General features: G+C 38.3%; 1 protein-coding gene across 2 annotated transcripts in view; it reads left to right on the top strand.

The window, feature by feature from the left end:
• The window catches only part of STXBP3 (syntaxin binding protein 3), a 46,456-nt gene that overhangs the window by 10,356 nt on the left and 10,681 nt on the right, over positions 1 to 25,419 (top strand). Inside the window, exons 2-13 of one of the 2 annotated variants that reach the window (XM_038413130.2) lie at positions 726 to 775; positions 2,462 to 2,543; positions 7,696 to 7,772; positions 8,316 to 8,394; positions 12,989 to 13,089; positions 15,219 to 15,373; positions 17,791 to 17,881; positions 19,986 to 20,110; positions 21,707 to 21,811; positions 22,398 to 22,455; positions 22,715 to 22,780; positions 24,862 to 24,942. In XM_038413130.2, the coding sequence (XP_038269058.1) occupies positions 726 to 775; positions 2,462 to 2,543; positions 7,696 to 7,772; positions 8,316 to 8,394; positions 12,989 to 13,089; positions 15,219 to 15,373; positions 17,791 to 17,881; positions 19,986 to 20,110; positions 21,707 to 21,811; positions 22,398 to 22,455; positions 22,715 to 22,780; positions 24,862 to 24,942 (1,070 nt within the window). The remainder of the gene's footprint in view (positions 1 to 725; positions 776 to 2,461; positions 2,544 to 7,695; positions 7,773 to 8,315; positions 8,395 to 12,988; positions 13,090 to 15,218; positions 15,374 to 17,790; positions 17,882 to 19,985; positions 20,111 to 21,706; positions 21,812 to 22,397; positions 22,456 to 22,714; positions 22,781 to 24,861; positions 24,943 to 25,419) is intronic. The other variant, XM_043520479.1, reaches the window with a different exon arrangement.

Raw genomic sequence — 25,419 nt, 5'->3', positions numbered from 1 at the left:
TAGGTGGATCTTATTTTAGGATAAACAGTGGTGGATAGCTTTTCCAATTTTTAAGGGTCAGAAGGAATCAGTAGTTATTAATCAATCAAGGCATATTTGTTCCGTATATCCTTTGCAGCTAGGCTCTGTACCACTATAACAAATGACAGTTGCTCCTCAAAGAGGTCACAATATAAAAGGAATCATACTTCCAAGTCTTTGCTTTTTTCTGTTCTAAAACAATGGGTATTTTTCATAGGTTACTCTTGGGATGGTAGAGTAAATCAAAAATGCCTGTATGTATGTATTTAAAAATATGCAATATGTTTTTGCTTATTTTGTCTGTGTATATATGCATGTATCTGAGTGTTAGCTTAATGTTGTGCTCATGAAGAGTCTTGTTGAATTTAGTAGGAACTGTTCTCTAACAAAGTTATGACTGTGACTAAATGTTTGCAGGATCAGGGTAATCCATTTGGACAGATTATATGGATCTGTAAATTTTGAAACTAATGAGTTGAAGTGAAAACTACAGCTTCAAGTTTTGCACTACTTTTTGTAAAATAGAGCAAAGGTCTAGTTGCAAAAATGATACTTCTGGAGACTCACCTAGCAGAATATTACATCTTGTGCTTTTTGACATCTCCATAAATGTAACTATAACTGAATAAGTAGTTATGGTGTTTGTTCTTGTATGTCTTTTAACCAACAAATGGTGGTGTTTTTGTGTTTTGTTTTTTTTACAGAGCTAAAATTATCAGTATTTGATGATTGTAGGAAGGAAGAAGAATGGAAGGTATATTTCATTTTGCTTTTTGTTACACTTTAGAATTACTTAAATCAAATTCTCTTTCATTAAGTATGCTATTTCTTTGCTTGCTTGAAATTTCTTCACAACACTTTCATTAAATGACCCGTAGTAGATGGACAAATGGATTTGTCTTCTGGTTTCCTAGTGATGCAGAAAGAAGACCTGAAAGGTGATTCTGTTGGTTTTTAAACTTTAGAATTTCAGGTCTTATCTTACTCTAGTCTCCTGAAGGAGACAACAGCCTCACTCATTTCTCTGTAACTTTCCATTGATTGATTTCCAGTGGTGGGAATGGTGTATGCTGCAGTTAAAAACCTGCAGCTGGCCTGTGCCAACTCACTTTGGCTCAGGGTAAGGGGCTGTTTAATTGTGGTGCAGAAGTTTGGGCTTGGACTGTAGCCTGAGCACTGAGACCTTCCCACCTTTTAGGGTCCTAGAGCCTGGGATCCAGCCTGAGCATCTACACCACAATTAAAGAACTCCTTAGCCCAAGCTCCATGAGTCTAAGTCAATTGGCACAGGCCAGACACTGGTTTTTAATTGCAGTGTAGACACACACACAACAGACTGAGTATCTGTTTTGAGCAGGGTTAGATAATATGGTGCTTTAAATGCTTGCAGCAGTCTAGATCCTTGTGTACATTAATATGTCATCATCAGTGGGTCTGTACTGATGGTACCTTTGTTGGGATATTTTTGGCAAAAAGTCTAGTGTCTTTTATTCCCTATGACAAGTGTATAACTGATAGGATTGATATTGGAGATGTTTGCATTAAATTCAGATTGACTGGGAATTAGAAATTATTTTTATTTAGCTTATTAACACAATCTAATTTAAAAAAAACTTTTATTTATATTTAATATGGAAGTTAGATCCAAATGCAAATTCTTCCTTTAAAAACTTGTAAAACAGTAAATCCTTTGGGGTTTGGTCATGTCTACTTGAAAACAGTTTATGGGACATTGTAGAGGCTAATAATTTTTATTTAGAATTTGGGGGATTTTTTTTTAAATCACAAAAAAAATCAGGGTTATTACACAGACAGTTAAAATGCTCCCATTGTGGTTATGCAGCTGTTCTTGTCATGAAAAGAAGATCTGTAGAATAAAATTTGCCCAGGCAGATTGGGAGAGGAAGCTTAAAATAATTCAGGATAAACTGATCTGAAGAGGAAGGTTTTACACTAAGCCAAATGCAATGAAGACAGCCACTGCAGGACTCAAACAGATCTTCTGACATAGCAAATTCTGCAGATAGCTCTCTGAGCCACAGAGTTCTCAACCCAAGCAACATGAAAGTTTGGAATGTTGAGTAAGACCAGCCAGGCTGATCTCAACTGTCATGGAAGACCTATGATGAGAAATGGTTACAGTATCTTGGGCACAAATTGGGAGTTTAATGGCCTACTGTACCCTTTTTATATTTATATATGTTGCTTTGCAAAATCCATGTTACTTTTAACTCCTTAAAATAAAAATCGTAACCTTGCAGTAATAAAATGAGCGATTGGGGAAAATAAATTGGTAAGAAAATAAATTTCAGTTTCAAGCTTCCACAGCTGCTTATCAATGAAAGAGAATCAGAAACATGAAATATACCTTGTCTTAGAGTAACTGTAGCTGATTCTGAATTATTTGTCTAAATGCTGTTCCATTCGTTTTTATACTTAGATAATTATTTTAGATGACTTTACCACTAAACTACTGTCGTCATGTGGCAGAATGACTGACTTACTGGCAGAAGGCATTACTGGTAAGTGTGAAATAGTTGTTAAAGGTGCTTTTTTAAAATCTGGAGCAGATAAAAATGTTGGGTTAATAAATAAGGCTACATTTTAGTCACAGGTATTTTTAGTAAAAGTCATGGACAGTAAACAGAAATTCACTGCTGGTCACATGTCCATGACTTTTACTAAAAATACCCATGACTAAAACATGGGGGGGGACTGTGGGTGTTCCGGGGTGTGGGGGGGCAGGGGCACTGCAGGTGCTGGGGGAGGTGGCTTGCAGGAAGGGGCTGGGCAGTATGGGGGTTTGGGGAGACAAGCAGCATGGTCTGGGACCCCCCCACTGTTGCTGGCGCAGGGCCCAGAGCCCTGCTGTTCCTGGTGGGGGGGAGAGGGTTGGCGGGGCTGGCAGGGGCTCCCTTCCCAGCTCTGCGTCCGTGCAGCTCCTAGATGGTGGAGGGGTCATGGTGCTTTGCACCCTGCTTCCGCCACAAGTGTTGCCTGCTGCAGCTCCCATTGGCCGGGAACCACAAGCCAATGGGAGCTGTGGGGGTTGGGCCTGTGGGTGGGAGCAGCGTGTGGCGCAGTGCTCGCCCTTTGCTGCTTAGGAGCTGCAGGGCTGTGGGAGCTGGGGAGGCCCCTTCCCTAGCCTCCCACTCACCCAAACTGCTTCTGCTGGCCCAGGGCTGCCTGGCTTGGGCAGCCCCTGAGCCAGCACCAGCGGCTGCAGAAGTCACAACGGTCACAGAATCTGTGACCTCCGGACAGACTCACAACCTTACTAATAAATATATGCACTGTAGGTAATATTACTATTATAAATGAGAAAAAGGTCATGACTGTTTATTTACTTGTTTACTGTTCCATGATTTGTTAATTGCAAGCCTGAAAAATAGCGGTTAATGTGACTTTCTTGAAAGAACCTTGCAGTACTGGTGTTGCAAAGTGGCATGTAGGCACATATAATATTTGTAAAATGCAGAAACTGGTCTGCCATAGCTGACTGGCTGTTTTACCATTGAAACTTTATGCTGTCAGTTCAGAGATGTGCCCTTTGCCTGTCTGCTGTCCTTAAAATCTGGTATGCTTGATCAAATTTGAAGGTTCAGTGTAGAAAGACTTGCTTGAAAGAACTTCATAGTCGGCTGATATTTAACTTTTCTTCACTTGGAGACTTCGCTTTTTGGACGAAGTCTTCTTCAGTGTTTTTCATGCTATATAAGTGATTAGGTGCTCCCCTGTACTTTCAGGGAAACATCAAATCCAGTATGTGGTCAGACACAAGACGAATTTCTTGAGAATGTCTGTCTATTCAGTTGTAGTTAGCTCAGTGAAAATATGTGTTTAGTGTAGAGTGATGGTCAAAAAGAAACAACGCATTAGAATGTATGAAGAACAGGATATAGTATTCTCAGCATTTTCTAACACCGCATATAAATCAATGGAATGCCCTCATCTTGAATCCTGTATCCAGTCTTGAGAAAGCAGAAATAGAAGAGGCCCAGAGAAGGGAAGCCAAAATTGCTGCAGGCATGGAAAGATTTTCCTATGGAAAAGACTGAATCTGAATCCTTCCTATGCCGCCAGACATTGTTTAAGGCGTGGACAAGACTCTGCCATCCCTGTCCATTGTACCACTAGAGTAGAACCTCAGAGTTATGAACACCAGAGTTACAAACTGATGGGTCAACTACACACCTCATTTGGAACCAGAAGTATGCAATCAAGCAGCAGCAGAAACCCATAAAAATGCCCAGGAAGGATATTACTTTGTTAAATGTAAACTACTTTAAAAAAAAACAAAAACAAAAAACTTTTTGTGCTTGCTTCATTTAAAGGAAGGCTAAAAAGTGCATTTTTCTTCTGGGTAGTAAAGTTTTAAAGCTGTATTAAATCAATGGTCAGTTGTAAAATTTTGAAAGAACAACCATAATATTTTGTTCAGAGTTACGAACATTTTCAGAGTTACTGAATAACTTTAATTTCCAAGATTTTTGTAACTCTGAGGTTCTACTGTACTCCAAATGTTTGGTTGTGTTTCTATAACTGGGTTGTTGTTCCATTGCTCCACCCAACACTGGAGGACCAGTAGGCTGCTTTTACTCTGATCCCTACACTTTGACCTATCCAGTTTGCGTGGCCCTATCAGGAGTTAAAACTCCTGCAAGCATAGCTGTCAGGGTCACTGGAACACACAAACCTTCCCTCTGTATCAAAGTGCAGTCTCCAGGGAAGGATGGAAAGTCTAAGAACTGTTTAAGTTTATAGTGGAGAGAAGAAGAGACATGATAGCCGTGAATAAAATAATGAATGATCTAGAGAACAAGGGGACATTCAATGAAACTAAAAGTAACATTTAAAAGTGCTAAAAGGGAATCCTTCTATACAATGCAGAATTAACCTATGGAACTGTTAAGGCTGATTCCCCACTCTAGCACTTCTTGTGGAGAAGGTGGGGGTGCGCAAGGACTTCAAAAATTAATACTTGCCATTCTAGGTTTGTATTAAACTCCCAAGGTTACAACTTTTCTCTGACCTTGGATTGGTATATGCTGCCACCACCCAACTGCAAAACCCCTTTGGGAACCCAGGAAGGTGCACTTGGGAATTCCTTCCTGTGGAGTACCCTCAAGCCTTTCACACACACCCCCGCCCCCCTCGGGGGAGAGCTCGGGGGGAAAAAAGCAAAGAAGGAAGGGGGGGAAAAAAAAGGAAATTAGCTGTTGCCACCAGCTAATTAAACAATGTGCACAAGCCTCTTAAGACACACACATCCAATTCTGTTATTAAAAAAGAAGAAAATGCATCTGGGAACTTAAGCTTTTGCTAGATTTTTTTTTTTTTTAACCTACAAGAATTAAGCATCAAGAATAGCTCTCTGGAGGTCCAGCTTAAACAATTACAAGCAAAACAAAAGCACCTGGGGTTAGCACAGAGGAATTCACAAGCCATAAAAAAATAAAAGGGATAAACCTAATCGCGTCTTCCTAGACATTTCATGATCTGCTTCCATATCTGGGGTTTTAGATGAGTAGTTTCTAGTACGGTACTGATTTTTTTTTCATACCTGGCCCAAGCTTTTCACAGCATAACTGCTCCCTGTCTGCCTCTCCCTGAGAACAACAGACAGACAAAAGGGAGTCTTTGTTCAATTTTAAAAAGTTCTAGCCTTCCCATTGGCTCTTTTGGCCAGATGTCCACCCACTTCCTTTTACCTATGCATAGCAGAGAGAGTTTTTAACCCTTTACAGGTAGAGCAATTAGAGAACAGCTACTAAGAGGGATTTTATAACTACTGGCTGGCTGGGCATCCATAAAATGGAGCTACCCCTCTTTCCCCCCCCCCCCCATTTATCACAGGAACTCACTGTCACAATATGTCAGAGTCCAAGAGCTTTCCAGAATTAAAAGGATTAAAAATGGAAAATGAAAATTATTCTTGGTAACGTTAGCTAGAGTAAAAAATTAAGGCTATAACTCATTCTTCAGGCAGTCACTTTCTGCAAGCATTCAAGGGGAAAGTACCCTGATGGGCAGTTCAATATCTGTCCATTATGGAGTTTCTTGCACCTTCCTCTGAAGCGTTTGGTATTGGCCTCTGTCAGAAGCAGAATATCAGATGAGATTTAATTTGATAATGTAATTCCTATATGATATGATTGAGACTAGATTTACCTATATTCTTGAGAAGATGAAACCCTGCAATCATAAATTTTATAGCCTATAAAAACCATTTATTGAAGGGAACGCTTACATTTTCTTTGGCTCAGCAGTCTTAAAGTTCAAAAAGTAAGAAGTACTTTTTGCTATAAAACTGATGTGAAGTGTGTTTAAAGTTAGCATTTCTGTGATGCCTAAATCATCCTGGTGAAAAGTAACATTGAAATTGGTGGTGAATATATTAAACTTTATGAAAGCAGTTTTCAATTTTCTCTAATAGATTTTTTTTTTTTAATCAGTGTTTTATGGTGAGACAGTATTTAGGATGGTCACTTCACAGTTCTTGCTCACATGAGTAGTCAATAGGACTACTTAAAGTAAGGAAGAGATTGTATGATTGGACCCTTAATATGTAAATTTAAACATTGATATTAAATTTGTCCTGCTCTAAGACTTATTTACTCTGATACTGTCTTTCCATATGTCCAGTATCACACATGCCACTTCAGAAAGAGCAATAAGCTCAAATCTCAACTGTAATTCACTTTTCAAGTGTATTTTACTCATAGTAAATTGCGTTGCTGTTTCCATCTGAAACATTTTCAGAACAAACGGGTATAACTTTTCTTAACCACTAAGTAAGTGAAGTGCTGCTTAAAATGCCAGAATGACAGTCCTGGAAACTGAAGTTCTCTGTTTATTTACAAAAGCTGTGGCATGATGAGAGGCAAGACAAGTTTTCCCACCAATGCACTGCAACCCTATCTCAGGAAATCCTCTATATGTAATATCTGTAGTGTAATGAATAAGCTAAACAGAGAAGCCATTGGAAGGACATGGGTTACATGAAATTGTTGTTTTTTTTAAAAATGACCGACTTGTGCATGCAGTTACATGTCTAGTAGGTTAATTGCACAAGAAATGGCCAAAGGACAGAAAAGGCTATAGTCTTAAAAGTACTCTGCGTTTTTTTTCCCCTTCTGATGTTGAATATAAGCATAATTGTATTAAAGTGGTGATCCTGTAAGCTGCTGTTCTCATGTAGGCCCCATGTATGGAGATGCATTTACTTTACTGAGGCTCTATGTAAGGGCAGAGGGTCTATCTGTGTAGAACAACTTGCAAGATTGGGACCTAGAGATTTAGTTAATATGTAACTCTGTTCTACTCTTTGTGTTAACTTCCAATGTAAAAAATGGGGGATTCTTTATAGATAAGGTAGCATCTGGCCCCTGATTTTGTAGGCTCACCCACAGACCTTACTTAATCAATTAAAAGTGTAATTCAGCTCTCTCCATAGAATTAGTTTTACACCAATTTTAGCTTATGGAAATACTAATGTAAAATACAATGATTGGTCAAATGGAGCATTATTAGAGGATACATGAATGCTAGAATGCTTTAGTTTTCTTTTTTGTTTTAAAAACCTTGGTGTTCAATATAGTTTTCCAAACTTAATTTCTTAAGAAAGATATACTGAGTATTGCATTTTGAAATGAGTAACTTTATATATTTTAGCTGTGGAGAATGTTTATAAAAACCGTGAACCTGTCCCACACATGAAGGCAATTTATTTCATCACTCCAACTGAGAAGGTTAGTATTTTTAAGGAAAAACTTTGTACTTTTTTTTTTTTTATCTTTTTTGGTAGTACACAAAGCATGAAGCACTAAACCATCATAATGTTACAAACTGAGCTATTACAAAGCTGCCACTCAAAATAATGTCTATAGAAAAGAGTTGGCTCTACTGGTACTACAGAAATGTTCGGAAGAGACTGAATCTCCAATTATTACATCATTTTCAATTTATAACAATATAACAAGATTTTCTTTCTCCCCTGTGCTTTCTTTGCTTCATTAAAGCAATCTTTTGTACACCTTCTATAGATGAGAATATTACTGATCTTCTTGCATTGTTTTGTCCTCCTTGGACTGGATACATGAATATTATAGTTCAGTGCTTACATTCCCATGTGACTGTGATTACAGTATTTCTGATTTCATGCTGATCAATTAAAAACATGAACTTTTCAAAAATATAGTCCAAGAAAAGTTTGTTCTAAGGGCAGGCAAAATAGACACTAATAACAGTTATTTTCTTTATAGTAAATTACAATTTAGCATTTTTATCTTAAGTCTGTAGATGGGCTTATAAAAGACTTTGTAAGTAAATCATCCAGCAAGTACAAAGCAGCATATGTCTACTTCACTGACTGTAAGTAGTAATTTTTTATTGAGTTTGCTAATGATGAACTAATGATTGAGTTTGTTAAAAGTGGTTGTCAGTCTTACCTTGCTCCTAATATATTCTAATTTTCTAGTTGGTGCATATTGGAGATATCAACTACTGCACTAAGCTATGAGGGGAGTTTTGAGACTTGGCTTGTTTACCAGAGTTGAGAATTTAAGTTGAAGTGTTTAAAAAAACAAAACAGCAACAACCCATAATTCTGTCTTTGCCTGTTAATTATGTTGTAAGGCATTGTAGACAGAAATGGAAAGCCACAGGATGTGGAATTAGAGTTTCTGTCCAGTGTGGCACTGTGGCTTCTTATTTCCCAGAATAAGTATGACCTTTACAAAAATAAAACCAAAACATGTAATGTTGGAAACTAATGTGCTAACTGTATTTGTATGCTATAGAATGTAAAGGAAGAAGCTTTTGAGCAAAATTATGGGGTACACAAACATATAATCCTGTGCAGAAATAACATCAAAAAATGACTTTCTTGGGATGACAGTTTGCTGTGCTGCAAGGACAGTGGTTTGAAGTTTGATTGTATTTCACTTATTCAGTATGAACTCAGTTTTGAGCTGGGCTCCCCATGATTGTAGGAGAGTAAGGAAGTATAAGGTGCCCTCTTAATTCCTCTGCATAGTCTTCTTGCATCATAAGTTGCATGCAAAGGAAAGAACAGCTGTCATTCCATAGGTACTCCCTCAGTCTGTGTGGGTGTGGGAACTAAGGCTGCGCCCCCTCCATTATGAGTCAGCACAGCTGAAAGAGTGTGGAGAGGGAAATAAGCTGTGCTAGGAAAAGGACACCTGTACTCTGGGTGTCCCTAAACTTCTGACTGCCAGAAGCTGGGACTAGATGATGGGTGGATCACTCGCTAATTGCCCTGTTCTGTTTGTTCCCTCTGAAGCATCTGGCAGACCCACTATGGCCATTCTTATGCACTTATATTCCAGTTCAATTTACTTCCACCATGGGAAGCAGACACTGAATTTTGGCTGCATCAGTTTGGTCCCTGGTCTACTCTTGGAGCTGTGCAGCTGCATGCTTCCCCGGTTCTGTTTGTTTCTCCTTGATGAAAACCCGCCCCCTTGGTTCACTCCCCTGTAAGTCAACCGCCCTCCCCTCACCCTTTCGATCACCGCTTGCAGAGGCAATAAAGTCATTTCAGAGTAGCAGCCGTGTTAGTCTGTATTCGCAAAAAGAAAAGGAGCACTTGTGGCACCTTAGAGACTAACAAATTTATTTGAGCATAAGCTTCCATCTGATGAAGTGAGCTGTAGCTCACGAAAGCTTATGCTCAAATAAATTTGTTAGTCTCTAAGGTGCCACAAGTGCTCCTTTTTTTTGCGAATGAAGTCAGTTTCAAATTCATGCATTCTTTATTTATTCATCACACAAAAGGGGGATAACTGCCAAGGTAGCTCAGGAGGGGTCGGGGAGGAGGGAACGACAAGGCCACACTGCACTTCAAAACTTATTGAATGCCAGCCTTCTGTTGCTTGGGCAGTCAGCTGGGGTGGAGTGGTTGGATGCCCAGAGCCACTGTGCTCTTTTTTTCTCCCCTTCCCTCCCCCCCCGCGTTCTTGGGCATCTGGGTGAGGAGGCTGTGGAACTTGGGGAGGAGGGTGGTTGATTACACGGGCTGCAGTGGCGGTCTGTGCCTTTCCTGCACCTGAACCATACGCCGGAGCATATCAGTTTGATTCTCCAGTAGCCTCAGCATTACATTCTGCCTCCTTTCATCACGCCGCCGCCACCTCTCCTGTTGCTCCAAACATCTATCCTCTCATGCGTCCCTTCTGTCTCTGCGTTCATTTTGTACTTTCCTGGACTCTGACATTGTCTGCCTATACGCATTCTACTGGGTTCTTTCAGTGTGGGAGGACTGCATAAGCTCAGAGAACATTTCATCACAAGTGCGTTATTTTTTTTGCCACCTTATCTGCGCTAGCCTCTGAGACAGAGATGCTAGTTGCAGCGGTGAAACATTTGCAGCTGCGGGAGGGGGGAAAAAGGGAGAGTAAAACTGAAAAAGACACATTAACCATTTAAAAGTAGGGGCTGATGTTTTTGGGTTAATGTGCATCACAAACCCAACTAACCCCCCTCCCCCACCATACACCCCCACACCCAATTCTCTGGGATGATCGCTTTACCCCTCCCCCCACCACGTGGCTAATGGTGGGGATGATTTCAGCCACAGGCAAACAGCCCAGCAGGAATGGCTACCTCTGAATGTCCCCTTAATAAAATTCCCCTATTTCAACCAGGTGACCATGAATGTCACTCTCCTGAGGATAACACAATGGTTGTTGCTTGAATGCCAGCAAACACTGGGACCACAGGCTGCCATGCTTTCTTTTGCAATGATTCCAGACTCTGTGCTACTGGCCTGGTGTGGTAAAGTTTCCTACCATGGAGGAGGCAATAAGGCTGCCCTCCCCAGAAACCTTTTGCAAAGGTTTTGGGAGTACCTCCAGGAGAGCTTCACTGAAATGTCCCTGGAGGATTTCTGCTCCATCCCCAGACACGTTAACAGACTTTTTCAGTAGCTGTGCTGGCCATGAATGCATCCCAAGTCCTCAGGGCAAATTAATCATTAAACACGCTTGCTTTTAAACAGTGTATTATATTTAAAAAGGCACGCTCACTAGAGGTGCCTTCTCCGCCTTCAAGGTCCGGGAGCCCAGGTTGGGAGGGTATTGGTTCCAGGGTGATAAACAGTTCCTGGCTGTCGAGGAGAACAGCGCACACCAGGCAAGTGGAGAAACTATCTTCAACCTCCCCCTCATCATTGTCTTCCTTGTCCCCAAAATCCTCATCCCTGTTGTGTGAGACTCCCTTGCAGGGGAGTGGGGTAGCTATAGGGGCACACCCTAGAATTGCATGCAGCTCCTCATAGAAGCAGCATGTCTGGGGCTCTGACCTCAAGTGGGCGTTTGCCTCTTGGGTAGGCTTGCCTGAGCTCCTTAAGTTTTACGTGGCACTGCTGTGGGTCCCTGTTATAGCCTCTGTCCTTCATGCCCTTGGACATTTTTTTTCAAATATTTTGGCATTTCATGTTTTGGAATGGAGTTCTGATAGCACGGATTCGTCTCCCCATACAGCAGTCAGATTCAGTACCTCCCGTTCGGTCCATGCTGGAGCTCTTTTGCGATTCTGGGACTCCATGGTCACCTCTGCTGATGAGATCTGCCCAGTCATCTGTGCTGATCAGCTTGCCATGGTGGCCAAACAGGAAACGAAATTCAAAAGCTTGCAGGGCTTTTCCTGTCTACCTGGCCAATGCATCCGAGTTGAGAGCGCTGTCCAGAGCGGTCACAATGGAGCACTCTGGGATAGCTCCCGGAGGCTAATACCATTGAATTGCATCCACACTACCCCAAATTCGACCTGGTGATGTCGATTTCAGTGCTAATCCCCTCGTTAGGGAGGAGTACAGAAATCTATTTTAAGAGTCCATTAAGTCAACAAAAATGGCCATTGTGTGGACGGGTGCAGGGTTGAATTGATCTAATGCTGCTAAATTCGACCTAAACTCATAGTGTAGACAAGGGCCTAGTTAAAATAGGCTGTAGAGCCCTTAAAATCCCCTTGAGTTTTTGTGTCCATACAACACTTCTACAATAGGTTCTGATGTTCAAGAGAACCATGTCTGCATGGCTTTCTGTTTGTGTATCTCCCTGTTAGAGGTTTACAGACCTGCAACTCAAAGTTTTGTCCATTTATTTCATTTGAGGAAAACCCATTTTGGCTCTGTCTCAGATCTATGTCTGTTCAAGGTATTTGCTAAGTATCCATATGGTCTTATCTGCATATATTTACCAATCATTACTTAAATTCAGTTTCTAGAGAAGAATCCAAGTTTAACTTCTCAGTATTACAGAATCTATTTCTAAGATAGATACAAGAGTTTGGTTGCACCTGCTTTATATTTTGTTTGGGGGTGTGTATTGCCTATTTTGGGGGTGGAGAAGAAGGCTATCTTCTCCTTTTTGTGATATTTAGGAGGTACCTTGCTACTTGTATGACGGGGGGGGGGGGTAGAGAGAGAGGGAACATACACACAACCCTCTTGTTTTGTTTTCACTATTCAGAATGTGGTACATTACTTTTTCTTCTCATTATTGTTTGTTCCAGTATCTCTTAAATTTGTTAGAAATCTTTCTCAAGCTTCAGTGTCCAAAAGTTGGAATCTGCTGGAAAGAAAAGTACCTGTAACTCTTTTCTGAAGAGATTCTCAAACCTGGTGGATTAACACCACTTATCTTTCCCTTTGGGAGAGTTTTATACTTTTATCCATTAATAGTGATTGACTTTTTTTCCGGCCTTTCTCTTGAAAGGACCTGCTGCTAGAATTCTGTAAGCCATGGGCATGTTTCTGGTTTCAGAATGTTCAGAATTTTCTAGCTGGGAGAGTTCCTGTCTGATCACATGCTGGAACCACAGACTAATGTGGTAATTCTCTAAAACAAATCTGACTTTTAAATAACAAGATTTATGAATGTGAATGAATTAACTGAATAAATAAATATAAAATGGCTTCATAACCTCTAATCTCTTTCCCCAGTTTGCCCTGACATTCTCTTTAATAAAATGAAGTCCTCCTGCTCATGGGCTATAAGAAGGTGCAAAGAAATAAATGTTTCCTTCTTGCCATATGAATCTCAGGTAAACTTTAGTCTTTTTATTAGCATAACTCCAGAAATTATACTGCATTTTATATTTCTAGCATAACTCCAGAAATTATACTGCATTTTATATTTCTAAGTGTTCATTTATCCACTTTAAAGTCTTGAAATGTAGCTGTTTTTTATTTTAAACATATTTTTTCAGACATTGTGACAAACGGTACACAAAGCCTACCACCATTTTGGCTTATTTACAATGTATTTGCAAGATGAAAACAAATTGCTATTGCTATCACAAGTTTATTTTCACTGTCTTCATTGCATGACTGGGTTCAGTTGACATGGAAAGCTTTTGTCATTCAGTGCAGCAAATGAGTTCTGGCTCATCTTAAGCAATGCCAAACTGCACTACTCACTATTTTGCAATACTGTTCTTCTTACTTGTAACTGGATAGGATTAGTTAAGACGCCAGAATCAACTACTGATAGAGATATGGGAATTCAGCAAGAGCAAACAATTCAGAGAATTTAGGATTCTAAAAGCAAAAAAAGACATGGTTAAATGTTACATTTAAGATTAGTAGTATGAAGACACTGGTGAGGATAATCACCAGCTAGAGTGAAAACCACCAATGAAAGACGCTGGAAACTATCTGCAATAGTAGATTTGTCACTCATGCACTTCATATCAAAGGGAAAAAAAGAATGAAATACTACATCAATACTGCCAACATAGGGAAGCCCACAAGGCCAAGAATCCTTGCTCCACTGTAGGAAGTTGTAGAAATGTCTGAGTGTTACTCTTCTCACATTACTTTCGCTTGTTTTTCTGTGTACCTACCCTTTCTCTGTTTGCCACGCTGCTAGGATCACAAACTCTTGTACCCCAACTGGCATGTGAGTATAGGAGTGTAGTACCTCCTATTATTTTCTGGTAAGGGAGCTTTGTAACTGAAGGACTCCTTTCCCTCTCCTCACTACTTTTTATTGGGTGAGTCATGGGGTTGTAGTAATGGAAAGAGAATCTTGTTCCTAATGTTGACTTACACAAAGGGCTTTTATCACAACTGTTTGTCAGAGGGTTGTTTTTATTAAACTGATTTTACCAAAAAAAGTTTTTGATGAAACATCTGCATCCAAAGTCAACTGAGGGCTGTGAAAGCTTCAGTCTATTGTGGGATTTCACTATCCTGATCCTTCAGAGAACCTCTATCTGAAACGGAGAAATTGATCATTGGTTTTCTAATGTAAAAAGTAAGCAAAATCCATACCTCTTTTGCCTTTTTTTTTTTTTTTTTTTATGCCTTGGGATCAGAGAACCCTGGAGGTCTTTGTGAATCGTAAATATGCAGTAAAGAGCACTTTTGCTTGCTTGGCTGGCAGATAAGAATCTCCTGATGACATTCACTTAAGCCCAGTTTGCATGGTGATAGAACTGGGTAGAGACAGACTTCATTCTGAGACAGGTTTAAATGGCCATGTTCTGCAAGAAGGAAATAAGCATTTTGCACCTTTATCTGCAGAGGGAATTCTTATTTGGAATTTGGCGAAAGAGCCTGTTGATACAAGGATTGTGTGAATCTCTGGCAGCAACTTGCTTAACTGGGGAGCAGCCAGAGGAGTGGTTTTTAAATAGTGTCAGAAACAAGTAAAATCTTTTGCTGAAGTTCTACAAGGGTATGTGTGTAGTTCCCGCGGGGCGGGGGGGACTATAATTTCTTAAATGTATGTCAAATTGTGGGCCTAAGCAGGTTTAACTGTGTCTCTTTTATAATCACTTTGGCATTACACTGTATTGCTCCATGCCAGACATTGGATAGTATTTAGTTCTGATTGCCTCAGGTTCCTCCATCTGTACAGGTAGTGAACAGGTTGAAACATACAGTAAAGTCTACAAGGAAGAAGAGAAAATGGAGGAAAGTAATAGACGAAAGGAGTGTGAGAACAAGAAACAAAGATGAGCTCAAGAGGACGGAGAAAATGAAATGGGATTGAAGTAAAAATAAAATGGTATCATTAGGCAATGTTAGCTTAGATATGTATTTTCTTGTGCATGCCTTTTTTGTTACAAAATAAGGTTTCAATCCCTCTGACTGTTGTTATTACACCAGATGTTATTTCTAAAGAAATGTACAATGCTAAGCTCTTTCATGGCTATGCTTTACTTAGGTATTTACTCTCGATGTCCCAGATGCATTCTTCTGCTGTTACTGTCCAACTGTGGAAAAGGCAAAGGGTAAAGATGCCATCATGGAAACAATGGCTGAACAAATTGTTACATTATGTGCAACTTTAGATGAAAACCCAGGAGTAAGATATAAAAGGTAGGGCAGAAAATAGTGTTAAATATATGTAGGATTTTCAGCGTTGACTTCGTACATGCAGTGCTGTTTAGAAGCAGCAGTATTCCATCTTCTGATATGCTTTTAATAAAAACCTAATATTTGATCCTTAACGACAATTAAATAAGGTGGTATGAGTCCACATAGAGTAAGTGTAGTGCAAGTTGTTTTTGCTTACCATGAGCATTTGTCGTCTTTTAGTAAATAGTCAGTCTCAGTGCTTTTGTTGCTGGTCACTTGCACTTACTGTCTCATTTGCTAGTGTGACAGTTTCATGTACTGCTTTTTTCTGGGGGAGGGGGGCACTTGCATGTATCCTGTTCCCCAGTAACTAGAACTTCTGTTACTGAATTTGAGCCTAGGAGAATGTCTCCTTTTTCTGGGGTCCCTGCATGGATTTGGGAAGCAACAGGAGTCAGAGGAGAGGGGAAACAGCTAAGGTCTGAGATGTGTGTGTGGGGCTAAGGAGCAATGGAGCGGAGTCGAGAGTCCCCTTCCCTTTTTGAACCCCTCCAAAGAACACCAAATAATTGATCCTTGGGGGTCCAAGAAAGCTTCCAACTTCCTGGAGTCCTTTGTGGGTCATGGGGAAGGCTTTTCACAATTGCTGTTGGGGTGGGAAATAGAGAGGCAGCAGGCCTGAGCACATTTGCGTTTCAAGCTTCCCATTCTCCTTAGCTGAAAAGATGATTAAAAAAATAAGCAGGAGCAGAAAAAAATCTTTTACAAATTAAAATGTGAAAGTTTAAAGATAAAACCCTTTTTAAAAGGGTACTATACAGAAACTCAATCTTTTTTTTAAAAAAAATAAAAATAAAAATAAAGTTGTCCCTTTAGTTTTCTTTCTTTTCATTGTGCCCAGTTTGGTGTAGTGAGTAGATACTCTGAGCTCTAGCATTGAATTTTTGAGCTTTTTATGGATCTGTCTCACTGGTAATTTTAAATCCATTTTGTTTTTGTTCTAATGTTGTTCTGCTCAGAGATAATTACAGTACAAGCACAGACTGGTTGGAATGGTGCCACTTATTTAAATATTTCATTCTCTGGAGTAAAATAGTTAAGCAAAAACTGCCTGCCTGCTGGTTAGCTGCTTAGATCTGAAGAAGAGCTCTGTGTAAGCTTGAAAGCAGAAGTTGGTCCAGTAAAAGATATTACCTCGCCTACCTGCTCTCTAGTAGCTACTTACGCTTTCTGGAGAAAGGAGAGCCAGAAGGTCTGACTTTTTATTCCTGGATCTGCCGTAGACTTGCTCTATAACCTAAGACTATTCTTTTAACATGTCTGTCTGTTTCCTTGGCTGTAAAATTGGTAACGTTACACTCACAGGAGAGTTTAGGACTTAGATCAATTCAGTAAAGTATTTAAGTACATGTTTTAAGTGCATTCCTATTCAGTAAAGTACTTTAAGCATATGTTTGAACATGTGCTTAAAGTTGTACATGTGTTTACGTGTTTTGAGTAAGGATGCTCTTCTGAATCAGGGCCTAAATGCATAAAAACTTCTCAAGCATCTTTGATATTTTCTGGTCTATTTTATAATAGAAATACAGATTATTAAATTTCTCTGCCACTTCAGCATACAATCTCAAAAGCTATCATTTCCTATAATATACTGGGAACCAAGTACTAAACAAGTTTGTGTTTTAAATAGAAAATTAAAAGTAGAAAAAGTTTCCTGTTTTTTTTTGTGTGTGATGGGCACGTAATTTTTTACACACATTTTCAACAAGGAGCAGTCTTTTACAGTTAAATGCCTAAAGGATTTTGACAGTTAAACCATAAAACTAAAGGCTGTTTATCTATCTTACAGCATCTAACTAGAAAATACTATAAATTTGAATATTGTATTGTGGAACAAATTGTTTTGTGGTTAGCTTTGCAACTAGAATTATGGGGCGAAACATTGAAATTTTTCACTCAAGTATTTCTGCAACCAGAACTGAATAACCATCCCATTTTTGTTCTTTCGCTCTTCTTATTGACTATTGTACATTTAGGTAAGACTTGCTATCCGTTTTTTTTTTTTTTAAGCTATTCATTTTGGTCTTGCTTATTTCTTTAAAAAAACCCTATGCATACTTTGTTTTGAGTACAAGATAATTTATGGCTTGATCTAATAGATATATGGTCTTGATAGGAGAATAGGAATGAAATTATTCACATTACTTAAGTGAGTTTAGGATTAAGCTCTTCAACTGTTTTATGTCATAGTTGAGGGAAAGTACTGTAAATATGCATTATGGCAAAAATGTGTTTGAAATGTTTTAAAATTAAGTAGGAGTTCTGAAACTACAGATGTTTGAAGATAAGTAGTTGCATTATAGAACACTGACCCTAAAAGGTCTTAAACAGAAATGTAATAAACAATATTTGAGACATTTTCTTTTTTTTTCCTCTAGCAAGCCATTGGATAATGCCAGCAAACTTGCAGAGCTAGTTGAAAATAAGCTTGAAAACTACTATAAAATTGATGAGAAAAGCCAGATAAAGGTAGTGAAAACTACATCCCATGTTTGCTTTATTTTTGTAAACAAAGGAAATTGTTAAAGGATGTTAGAAGACAGAATGCTGTTTTTAAAAAAAAAAAATTTGGTTACTAAATACAGTATAGAAAACTCTCATTTTGGTTGCTTTTTTATGTAATTTAAAAACAGGTTGGAAGAGTGGAAGATAACTTGTGCAGTTGGTTTCTAATCCAAAGAAAACAGAATTGATGCTCCATGTTCATATAACAATACGTGGAGACATCCCACCTAGAAGAGGGTAGCCAGACTAGTAAATGGGTGGTGCAGAATAGGGAGAAAATGCATGATTTTGACTCATCCCACCTTTTAGGGCACTGTGCAAAGCAGCAGATTATTTCAGGGGTACAGTTTTCCCACTTTGGGATTCATGGAACTCCCATTGATGTGGGAGAACACATTATAGAAATACGTTATAGAAATATGCCTACCATCCTTCATTTCTCCCACAGTAGCACCTAATAGTTTGTTATAGGAGTAGGTCATGTGTACAGGTGGCTGCATCCTTAGGCAGTAGCCGACTGACCCAAGCGTTTCTGATTGCATTGCATTCAGCCCAGCCACAAGAACAAATGCAATTGAGTCCCTTGTGCCACCAGTAGATAGTCTAGTGTTTGGGGCAATGAGATGGGCACAACCATCCAGAGAATGGGAGCACAAACAGGAGCAAACAAAAATATAAGAGAAAATGGGGTGTGTGTGTGGGGGAACTACTGATCTATTGGGGGAAGGAAGAGCCTCTGATAAAAGGGTTGGGAATCAGTCATACATTCTGGGACCTCTGGTGCCACCCTGAATGCTCAGTCAGTTTGACCCTGTGTCTTGCTGACCTTTTGACTTGATCAAAGCCCTGAGGTTTTGTGATGCTGGTCTTCTAGTGACTCCTAAAGAACTTAGTTTTGAATATGCATCAAGATCAGCTGATTATCACATTTAAAACTGTAAGTTCTCTTGTTTGGTCTAGGATTCAGATAATATCTGTTTGTGTGTGTCAAGCCTAAGACATGCTTGTTTTCTCTTGTGTCCAGTTCAACAGGGATTTTTGCTTTTGAAGTGAAAAATTAAAGGATTGTAGTGTGCCTGAAAACACACTACATAAAAAACATCCTATATGAACGCATATTGTCTTTAAACAGAAAGCTGCCTCTACTTCATGGCTGAGAAGTAGCTGGGCCAGTTTGGTATAGCCAAAGACAACTTTAATGGAGTCTTGAATTACAAAAAAACTTGCTCTTGATCAGAGAATAAACCAGTCTGGCGCACACTAGGATTTTCCAGGAAGGCTTACAATGCAATTTGGTTGCTTCAAATAGATTTGGAGTGTTGTAGATTCATAGATACTAAGGTCAGAAGGGACCATTCTGATCATCTAGTCCGACCTCCTGCACAGCGCAGGCCACAGAATCTCACCCACCCACTCCTATGAAAAACCTCACCCATGTCTGAGCTATTGAAGTCCTTAAATCATGGTTCAAAGACTTCAAGGAGCAGAGAAGCCTCCCTCAAGTCAACCATGCCCCATGCTACAGAGGAAGGCGAAAAACCTCCAGGGCCTCTCCAATCTGCCCTGGAGGAAAATTCCTTCCCGACCCCAAATATGGTGATCAGCTAAACCCTGAGCATATGGGCAAGATTCACCAGCCAGATACCCAGGAAAGAATTTTCTGTAGTAACTCAGATCCCATCCATCTAATATCCCATCTCAGGGGATTTGGCCTATTTACCCTGAATATTTAAAGATCAATTACTTACCAAAATCCCATTATCCCATCATACCATCTCCTCCATAAACTTATCAAGTAGAATCTTAAAACCAGATAGATCTTTTGCCCCCACTGCTTCCCTTGGAAGGCTATTCCAAAACTTCACTCCTCTGATGGTTAAAAACCTTAGTCTGATTTCAAGTCTAAACTTCCTGGTGGCCAGTTTATACCCATTTGTTCTTGTGTCCACGTTGGTGCTGAGGTTAAATAATTCCTCTCCCTCTCCTGTATTTATCCCTCTGATATATTTTGATATATATTGTAGCTTTGTACAGTATGTCTTAAGTTTTTCTTCCCTTATGTTTTTAGGGTAAAACCCACTCCCAGTTGTTAATAATCGATCGTGGCTTTGACCCTGTGTCCACTGTACTCCATGAACTTACCTTCCAAGCAATGGCGTATGATCTGCTACCAATTGAAAATGATACATACAAGCAAGTATAACTTTTTGTATCTAAATACTTCATTCTGACTTGAGTTTAGGAACTGTCTTTGATATGTTTTATTTGTATTTATTAAAGGTGAACTACAAAGGGAATTATTTGCTATTTTACTACTTTATGCTCTGTAAAGATGGCTTCAGTTTATTTAAAAACTTTTTTCTTCCATCCTCTTTGCCAGAGATTTTTGATTCGTTACATTGTCTTGCTAACTGAAGCTTCTGAGTGGACCTTCAAAGATACAGCCCCAGTAGTAAGACTAATGTGGTGAGGGAAGGGTGTCACAGATGTATGGATAACTATGGCAGGAGGGGAAAATGTCCATAGCAGCAACAATTTTTGGCTTATCCTGTGATCAGAAAAATTAAGACATCTATCTGATGTAGCTATATTTACTACCCTAATCTAAAAGCTTAATTGATGACTAGTAGAGCTGAATTTTTTTATATTTATTGAAGTTGAGATCCAGGTATGAGCTCTGGAACTTGGATCTAATTTAGTTCGAGTATCTCTTCCATAAAAAGACTGTCTCCACGTTATAGCATATAAGTCTCATAAATCTTGAATCTGCTTCCAAATTTGTTTGTCACAAACAAGTCGTCATACTTCTGCCATGCTATCAGGCAACCTTTGTGGGATGCATTTCAGATACGTAGTTCTTTAGCAGATTCTCCGATATCAAATGGAAATTTACAAGAGTTTCAGAAATAATGCTAAGCTTGCAACATATATTTATATTCTTATGAGTCTGAAACTTATTGGTTAGATTTTTATTCAGTCGGTAGAGCCACTATTTGATTATTTTTTTTAATTAAGTTTGCATTTTTCTCTTATTTCTACTGGCTTCTGGTTTAACCGCTATTTGTGAGTTTCTTCAACTATATCCAAATATAAATGAAAGTATTGTGTCGTGAGATACCCAATATGCATCATATTCCTTCTGTTCACAGAAAACTGCTTAATAATTGAAGTCTGTGATGCTAAGCATGTTAGCTGTCGATTTATGTGGAGTAATTAGTCCACAAAAGTCTGTGCTGTAGCTGTACATAGTTTGTAGACAGAAGTCCTTCTGCACCTCAAGAGGTGTATAGACTTCTAATGCTATCTAGATTTTTTTGTCATCTCCTATGTGTTTGACTTTGCACTCAACTTCAATTAAAAGGGGAAAACAAAAACCTAGAGAAAATGAAAGTGCATGTAAATCTGGGGGGGGGGGGAGAGTGGTTTTTTGTTTTTTTTTTTTTTAAACCAACAACCTACAGAATATTCAGAGGATAAGCTGGGATGGATTTCCAACCTTAACTGAAATTACTGCAGAAGAAAATTATTCTAAAATGGATGTGATTTTGCCTTAATTATTAAGGACTTCGGATCAACCTTAACTTTTCCTGAGCATTATGCATAAAATATGGTTAAAACAGTATCTATTGTTTCAGAACCACATTTCTTTTTTTAAAAAAGAAATAATCTTTGTGCATTACCTGCCAATGTTAAAAATAGTTGTTCGACTTTTATTCTATGTGTTCAGTTGCTTTATGTAAAACATGCATTGGAAATATCTAATTTCACAACCTGATTTCCTGTGTGTAGATATAAAACAGATGGATCCAGTGGAAAGGAAAGGGAGGCAATTCTGGAGGAGGAGGATGAGCTCTGGGCGAAAATTCGGCACAAGCATATTGCAGATGTGTTAGAGTATGTGAATACGTTTTTGATGTTTATGATACTTTATACATTTCAGGGATATTATTTAATTAGAAAATACTATAGTAATAGAATTGACAAAGGTATAAAGACGGAGAATAATTTATAGAAAGATTACAGATTTGTAAGGGGAAAAGATTACCTGGTTTGGCCAGCTAACATATGTACAGACCTCTCAGTGGTGTACACATTAAATTCTAGTGTCCAAAAACTGATGTTAGCAAAATAACTCAAATGTATGTAAAGCATATACCAATATTTATTGAAATCCTTTATAAAAATAATTTTAATTTCTGTCTTTCAAAGATGATGAGATTTCCACAATCTTCGTCTAAATTTTGAGGAGGAAATTTAGAATGCAAGAAGCACTTAGCTTCATTCCCATCCAAAATGAGTATTTTTCAGGATGGAATACCAAAATACCTCATTTTTCACTTTAAAAAAAAAGTTATGATAATTGGAAACCATAAGTCTTTTGAGTTTACTACTTCATCATACTGTTAACTTAATTAATTTAATTTATAAATTACTTGTTTCAGATTTTAAAGCATTCCTTTACTTTCTCTTAATCTGACAGGGAAATTCCAAAACTTTTGAAAGAAGTTTCATCAAAGAGAAAAGCAACAGAAGAAAAAGTAAGGAATAGTTACTTATTACTGACTTATTGTTTGTTTATTTATTTATTTTTTAATATTATTTGCATGCCCAGTGTATTTTTCAACAAGGTCAGTTAAAAGTTCTGTTTGGTTATTGGTTCGTAATCTGCCTGAGAAACCAATACGAGTTTCTCAGTTGTGGAGTTGGGAAATCCCAGCCTCCAGCAGTAAGGGAAATAAATAAAATTTATTGAATGAGAAACATCAGTTTAGTTTGAACTGTGTCCTCTTTTCACAGTTATCACTAAGTAATCTGTCCCAGCTAATGAAAAAGATGCCCCACTTCCGTAAACAGATTATCAAGGTAAGCAGCATCCTGTACATTGCTATGCTTTTCTTGTCAACTGTTCTCACCAAATAGTATCTCCGGTTTTACAGGCTATATTTTTATGATTTTAATTCAAGAACCCTAAGGTGTAAAAATCTGTTTTTTCTATTGAGCTTTTGTCGTGCATGTTTTCATGTTTGGTGCTTCATATTTTTGTTCTCAGTGAATACATTCTTTGAGGAGTAAGTCCACTTCCAAGTGTGATGGCTTTTTTTGTCAATATGAAATGTTTAAGCCTTCTGTTGGATGCATTCATACTCTTTAAGTAAACTAATGCACTTGGATTATGATTGTAGATACCTGTCTGAACAGATAATGCTTCACAGTATTGCTTTTACTTTCTCTTTATATAGCAATGATGAATGGAAGAAATGTTTCAAATTAATAGGATCAACACACTTAATATATTGTCAAACTAAACTTTACACAATGGTATTTTATTTTCTTAGTAAAGATTCTAAAATTAAGTAGTATAAAATGCACCAATTAAAACTGAAATGAAACGCCTATCTCTAGGTGCAAAAATACACCTCTAAAGGAAACTACTGAAGCATGATCATGTTCTCACTTGACCTGTAACCATAAATTTAATAGGTGTGGTTAATCACAAACCCACTGCAGAATCTTCATGCATTATGGAAATGAAAAACGGAGACTTAAAAAGATGTACTGCTGTTGCACACATTTCCCTTTAAAATGTTCTGGACTCCTGAGTGAGATCAGATTCCAGCCAGTTGCATGTCACGACTTTATCACTTAAACTGGTTGAAGGAAAGAGGTCTCATATAGATAAATAATAGTACCTAGAGGTCTAATAAACCATCTTTCTTTGTGAATGGCACTCTCCTGGTGCAGACTTTGTTTTTCACTCCATGGAATAGAGTAGTGACATTGCAGATAGAGACTAGCAGATGATAGAACTTGAAATTCTCAAGTGAAATTATCTAATCAAACACCTAAAAGAGAATCTTCGTTTGTGGTTTTAAAGTGTCTTTATCTTTTATTTTTGGTAATGCCTTCAGTCAAAAAACAGCAACATCCAGGGTCATAACTTGCATTTGATAAATTTTATTAAATCTAATATTTAGAAAACTGTATTTTGTATCTTATTTATTTGTAAGAAGACATTTTAATGGGCTAGACTTTGAGATAATCCAGATGAATTTAATTCTCTGTAATGATCTCACAGCATTGAAATATTGATTTTGGTAAAGGCATCTTTGAAAATTTATAATCGTAGAGTGGCCTTATACAAAAGCCTAATGGAGTGGCATCAGCTTGTAATCAGTCACATTGTGCTTTTCTGGAAGGATGTAAGGGATTAGTCAAGTAGGGTGAAGCAGTCACCGGAAGCTAGCAAAATATAGAATCATAAACTAATTCCCATATCCTAAGCGAAGGTCATAACTCAACACTTCCCTATTTTAGGCCACAAGGTTCTTCACTTATTGTAGGCTGTTGATAGATATTTTTTGAGAAACGAGAAATTAGTAAAGGGGGATGGGGAACCTCGATTCCAATAATTTCATTGTAGACTTTGTAACTAGAATTTGATCATCAACATTCATTTAGACAGTCTCTTCCTCCTTGCATCTTAATCAGACTGATGGATGTTATGGAGATATGTGAATACTAGGCTTCCTAAATTTCATATCTTGGGGACTGATCTCCACCTTGTCAGGACACCGCAATTTCTGCTTGGTGTTTTACTGCCAAGACAGGTCATCTAAACTGTATTTGGCTGTAGCTACTAGTCATACAGATTTACCACCTTCCTTAACCTGGAGCTGTCATATTTATAGTCTTAACCAAACAAACCAAAAAAACCACCCACATGCAAAAAAGTTGCTGCCTTTGAAAACCTGGAATTTGATCCTTACTGAATAACCCATCACTTGTTCTAAGTGAGGGGTAAAACACAAGCACAAGGTGGTTACAAAATTAAACTCAGATAGTCAAAAGATGACTATGTAACTAGTAAAAATGAACTAAATTGTACTCCTGCTAGGACTGAACTATGTGAAAAGAAGTAAGTTGCGATGTTTGTTCTCTTACAGCAAGTAGTCCATCTTAACATAGCAGAAGATTGCATGAATAAGTTTAAATCCAGTATAGAAAAGCTGTGCAAAACTGAACAGGTATGTGAAAGTCATTAGTGTAAATAAAATCTAATGTTTGCAGACTGCAGAAATAGTAATTTTCATAACACTAATTTTGTAGCTTGTATCTGCCTTTTTCAGGGTTGTTTTTTTTTTTTTTAATTTTCTACTGAGTAATTGTACTGTAAGACTTCATCCCCAAGGTTCCTATCCTGTCAATATTTAAGTCTCTGTTAAAAGATCTATCTTTGCCTATGAGTAATCTAGTTGACCTTTATATTTAAAAAAAAAAAATCCCAATTTTGTTTTTCCCTTCCCTAATTTCTTGTCCAGTTCTGTCTCACCTTAGATTATGAGCGCCTCAGAGCCAGTACTCTCCCTTTCTGAATGTATAGAAAGCATCTTGTATACTGTGGGCACTACCATAAACAAACAAGCTAAACCTGAAGTATGAAATACAAAATCATATTTAAAATGTTGTTGTTTAAGCGTATTCTTTAATATTATGAACATAAA

Source organism: Dermochelys coriacea, chromosome 8 (assembly GCF_009764565.3).
Source record: "Dermochelys coriacea isolate rDerCor1 chromosome 8, rDerCor1.pri.v4, whole genome shotgun sequence".
Classification (NCBI taxonomy): domain Eukaryota; kingdom Metazoa; phylum Chordata; order Testudines; family Dermochelyidae; genus Dermochelys; species Dermochelys coriacea.
The sequence above is the reverse complement of the archived record's forward strand: the minus strand, read 5'-3'. Positions and strand labels throughout refer to the sequence as shown.